This window comes from Echinops telfairi, unplaced genomic scaffold (assembly GCF_000313985.2).
Source record: "Echinops telfairi isolate 266 unplaced genomic scaffold, ASM31398v2 ScPeMD7_7453;HRSCAF=8491, whole genome shotgun sequence".
Lineage (NCBI taxonomy): Eukaryota > Metazoa > Chordata > Mammalia > Afrosoricida > Tenrecidae > Echinops > Echinops telfairi.
In genome coordinates, this window is record NW_022111353.1 from 2,040,676 (window position 1) to 2,046,423 (window position 5,748).

At 36.3% G+C, this 5,748-nt stretch overlaps 1 protein-coding gene and 1 pseudogene across 1 annotated transcript in view; both read right to left on the reverse strand.

Annotated features, from left to right (window-relative positions):
- Positions 1-842: 842 nt before the first annotated feature.
- LOC101653441 (olfactory receptor 14J1-like) overlaps positions 843-5,748 on the reverse strand; it is a 5,910-nt gene continuing 1,004 nt past the window's right edge. Inside the window, exon 2 of the mRNA XM_004717741.2 lies at positions 843-1,793. Coding sequence (XP_004717798.2) covers positions 843-1,793 — 951 coding nt within the window. The remainder of the gene's footprint in view (positions 1,794-5,748) is intronic.
- LOC101652810 lies at positions 3,325-3,811 on the reverse strand (annotated as a pseudogene).

A 5,748-nucleotide genomic window follows, 5' to 3' on the forward strand; every position in this document is an offset into this window, starting at 1 on the left:
TTTTATTTAACCAGTGGGGGTGGAAATACCTTGGATATCTCTTTCAGTGTACTAATCTGATGGTTGTTTGGGTTTGTTTTTGCATTTACTCTGCTACTTAATTTATTTTTGTAATTTTGAATTTTAATCATCACATAAATTTATATAATATTTTGCTTAATTTTCAAAGGCATCTTTTCTTTTCTCATGCATATTATATTTTTCAGAATTATTTTATTTTCTTCTTTCATTCATTTAATGTTAGAGCAATATATATTGATGCTGTATGAGCTTGTTACATTATTTAAAATAAAGTTCCATATGATTAATAGAATACAAATCTTTAAATCTGAAGAGGCAATGTAAATGATGTAATGAAACATTTCAGAGGATCATCTTTGTGTATTAGTGACTGCAGCGCTGTTTCTCTGGCAGAATGACATCTTAATAGGATCTTAGTTGACTCATCAATTGTCAGAGAACATTGATCCTCAGTGTTTGCATACAACGTAGTACTGCAAACTGCAGTGTAAGTTGGAGAAAATTAGGAAGGACACTCAAATTGAGTAAGTACTCTGTCACGCTGATAAAAAGGCACAGGAAAGAGAGATTAAGTCATATTCTAGAAAACTCAATTTCATTTTTCTACACCTGGCTTTGTAGGGTGATATTTAGACCTACAATATTAATGTGAGTTGTTGATATGTAACTGTGTGTTTCAAGTATTTTAATTGTTAAATGATAATTTATACAACTTCCTCTACTATCAGTTTTTCATTTAGCTTTTATTTCTTGATTAGCTTTGTTGTGTCCTTTCCAATAGGTTTTGGTTTTGTTTCCCAGATTGATATTGAAATCTTGTCTCAGCAAAACAGGTTGGGTTGTCTTTCTTTGAACACCTTTCTCAGAGCAGTCTTCATGGCTTTGTTCCTTAGACTGTAAATCATTGGATTGAATGTTGGGGGCACAACTGTATAAAGAACAGTAAGTAAAAAGTCTAGCACAGTTGGAGAATCAGAAGGTGGCCTTAGAAACTCAAAGAGCCCAGTAGAGAAAAATAATATGACCACACAGAGATGGGGTAGGCAAGTCGAAAAGGCTTTTGCTCTCCCCTCAGCAGATGGCATTCTGAGTACAGTAGAGAATATGTGTGTGTAGGAGAGTCCAATAGAGATGAAGCAAACAAATGCTGCAAAGCACATGAAGGCAGAGACCCCAAGCTCCGGGATATAGTCGTTGGAGCAAGAGAGTTTCAGGAGTTGGGGGATATCACAGAAGAACTGGTGAATGACATTGGGACCACAGAAGTGGATGGAGAAAGTAGCAGTTGTATGCATGACCCCAGAGATGAGCCCAATGATCCAGGCAGCTAAGACTCCGTGAACACAGGTGGTCGTGTCCATGATGATTTCATAGCGCAGTGGAAAGCAGATGGCCACGTAGCGGTCATAGGACATCACTGTGAGCATGGCTATCTCAGCATAACCAGAGAAAGTAAGTGCAAAACACTGCAGGATGCATTCCCAGAGAGAAATAGTGCCACTGTGCATGAAAGAATTACAAATGGATCTTGGTACAGTCGTAGTAATGTAGCACAGATCCCAAAAGGAGAGGTGCTTCAGGAAGAAATACATAGGTGAGTGGAGACTATGATCTATGGAAATCGCAGTGATAATGAGCATATTGCCAGTTAAAGCCACCAAGTAGAAGACTAAAAAAAGAGAAGCCTGTAAGATTTCTATCTCAGGATTCCCAGAAAAAGTCACGAGAAGAAATCCACTAATTGTAGTGGAATTAGTCATATTTTTTCTCTCCTTCCCAGGGAAATGCTGACTGCAAGAGAAGATGGACATGCATAGGAAGAACGTGCTATTTATCAGTTGAATCCACTTTTTCCGTGTGTTAAGGTACAAAGTAATAATTACTGGTCTATCATTGTATGTATGAAGTAATTTTAAATATTAATAGTTATGTTGAACAATTTCAGATGACATTGGCTCATTCTTATGTCATCATTTTAAGTAAAGGCAAGGAAATAGATACAAGTTTATTAATGGAATATATCTCACTCTCTCACTACCATTAAGTTGAGGCAAACTCATGGTGACCCTATAAGACAAGGTAGAATTGCCCTACTGTTTCCGAGACTTAATCTAACTCTTTACAGGAACAGAAATTCCCATTACCTTCCTGTGGAGTAGATGGTGTTTTTGAAATGCAGACCTTGAGGAATGCAGCCCGATGTGTAACCACTATGCCATCAGGTCTCTAATGAGACATGTAGACCATAAATCATTTGTATACACTCAATTTTCCGTTCAGTTCCCACTCAAAGGTGTTTATTAAGTAGTATCTGGGTTATTATTTTCTAATAATCTCCCTGTCAATTTATATAACACAACACACTCTGTCATTCCAATTTTATAATTCAGCTTCATGTATGAGAAAGTAATTCTTAATTTATATATATCTCTAAAATATTTTGGGGGGAAATGGCCTCATTATAAATTGATAATACCAAAAATCATTACTCTTAACTTATATCCTATAAAGCGAGCTGCAACATTGTAAGTTTCTCTCAGAAAAGTGACAGGTCATGTATTTTCTAGTAAATTGTTTTATATTCTAGTAAATAGTACATAGTATATTTTAGTAAAAAATAAACTGACTAAAAAGCATATCAATCGATGTTCACCATAACTTGGTTAAATTAAATTTAAAGCAATAATGCGATAGTATTTGAATGGCCAAATTTGTAGAGATTCAAAAATAGAATACTCAGAGACATTGGATATGAGGCAAGATGAAACAGAACATACAGCTAGAAAGGTCACATGCATGCATATTTTAAAAACACAGCCTGTACTTTAAACCAGTGAAGTTTATGCTACATATTTTATTTTATTTATGCTACTTATTTTAACTAAAGCATGTGAGTAAAATAGGTGAAGAAAATATCTGTTTAGAGCAAATACAGTAGAACAAGGGGGCAGGATAAATAAAAGTTTCCAATTTCTTCCCACTGTACACACACACCCATACCCACACACATGCATACACACACTCAGACACAAAATTCCCAAACAAAATAAAAAATCAAACCCCCAAGCACCCTCAAACTGCACCATGACTTTGCAGTTTGACCAAAATATTAGATCCTGGGAGGAAGTGCAAAATGCAAATCAAATGACCAAAAATGCTGAACAAATAGCATCATTAATATACAAAATATTTATATGACTGAACTAGGAACAGGTGATGTTCTCTATGTCTGTAAAACTTTGGAACCACATACCTGAGCTGTTAAATCTAGTCCCTGCCAACTTCTAAAAAGCAGGAAGGATTTTAGTTAGCTTCATTCTTTGATACCCCATCAAAATTTTATATGAGATCTGGAACACCATCATCTTCCTCATCAATGTCTTCGGTCTTTGGGGTTTTGCTATCCAACACTTGCCTTGGGAAGTGTTCAGCTCATTTCCTTGGACTTGTGAAGCTGTCAGCAACAAGCTGACTTAGTATTTCAGGAACCATTTCTGTGGATGGTTTGGCTTCTGCATGACCAGTAAGAATCAATGTGTTAGCAGAGAGGGGAGCTTGTAACTTGGGATAGTTGAAATGAAATGAATGGTGTTCCATCCCCTTAAATCATGTTTATCTCTTCAATACCAGCTATCCTATACACAGCCAATTTTTAAAGCGATCTCTGAAGCTTTTTGTTATTAACTGTAACTGTTCCATATACCACCTTCATACTTCTGTGAGCTGTACCCTTGTCCCTTATCTGGACCTGAGCCTGAAGTTCAGCTAACTTTTCTTGATTCATGCTGATAGTAAATATATAGCAGGGAGCGTCTCTCAAACACCAGCACACAGCAAGAGCAAGAGGGCTGTCTTTGTGGAGACAGAGAAGACCGAAATGGGGCATTAAAAATCCATTTTATTGGGGGGTCTTTTAAAAATAATCATTTTATTGGGAACTCGTACAACTCTTATCACAATCCATACATGCATCAATTGTATCAAGCACATCTGCACATCTGTTGGCATCCTCATTTTCAAAACATTTTCTTCCTACTTGAGCCCTTGGTATTAGCTCTTCATTCCGCCCCCGCCCCATCCCCAATTCTCCCTCACTCAATAACCCTTGATAATTTATAAATTTTTTTTCATGTCTTACCACTGTCTCCCTTTACCCATTTTTCTGTTGTTTGCATTATGCATAGGTCATGGGGAATTTTTAATTTTTACTTTATGAAACGTGTTTTCCTGTCATTAAAATATCTTAATATATCATTTATATCTTAATACATCATTTTCCTTCCCCTATTTTCTATCATGTTTAAGCATTGTATCTGTGATATCTGGTGCAGAAAGGACCTCACATATATTATAAGCCACTGTTAAGGTCAGTGAACCATAAGAATAGAAGAAATATTAAATGATGGTATCCCATGGTTTATTCATCCAACATGTTCTCTTTGATCACCACACAAAGAAAAATATTGCTAGGGAAATGAGATTTGAACTCCACAAAAAGTTTCTGTAATGTAAACACTACAACTTTCTTGTGTGGATCCCTAATTATCATTTAAACATTTGACATCTTCAGCTAACATTTAAATTTCAGTTTTTATGAATCAAATGGAAATGGGATTTATCATATCCGCTCAAGCTCTGTAATTTATTGTCTTTCCATGATTCATTAAATTTCCCTTCTGTAGTCCAGAAACACTCACCAGAGCACATCCAGGAACCTCCCCACCCTAAGCTTAGGTAGACCTTGTCAGTGTGAGGAGCCACTAAGCAGGAGGCTCCGTGATGTCTGTGAGTCAGGCGTGGTCTGTAAAACCTGCTCTGTGGAGAGAAGAAAATAAGGCCCTATTAATCTTCTTTGGCCACAGGAGGTGAGGGCACGGTGTCCTCTGGCATAAGCAGAGAGATCCCAGGGTGCTTTGGGCATTTGGGACTCCTTGTAAATACCTTGGGATCAAAATGAACAATTACATGGAGTTTCCTATGCAATGTATTTCTGTTGAGCTGAACTAATGATCATGTCTCATTACTGGGAATTTTAGCTTGTTGGTGTTCACCAGCAAAATTCTTGAGAAGCATTATAATCTGTCATTTAGATTTAGGAACCCCCAATAAATCATGGTGATCTCTATAGGTCAATATGTTCATTGCAAAATAAATGCATGTTTAGGTTAACAATGTCTACCTTCTTGCTTCATTACAAAGCCAAGGTAACCTGGATTGAGTGATTCTTTGGTTTAAAATTTAGATATTGTTTTAGACTCATTGACTCTTAGAATTGGAAGACATTTAAGAAATCATAATGTTTAAAGTCTACTTAAATTATAAGTTCAATTTCCCACTTCTATGTAGGTAGATTATCATCTATTTTCTGTTTGAATTCTTAGTTAAATATTCTTGTTAGAAAGTGAAAAAGATACAAGAGCCACTTTTCATAGCGTGTCATATGATTAAGATCAAGACTCCTGGCCACTCCATACCAGACTACAGAGACCCTAAGTGTTTTAAAGATATGCTTCACAGACTTTTTTAAATAAATATTTTTAAAAGTTTCAAAGACCAGAAGTGTGTCTATAAATAAAGCCTATACAACCACTGCAGTCGTGTCCTAGTTCAAACATCAGACATCTATCATTAAAAGTTCTTCACCGTTAAATTAGTTTATTGTGCCAACCTGGCCGATAAACACATATGGGATTAATTGAAGGGTGAAGGGATAAATGGCTTGGTGAG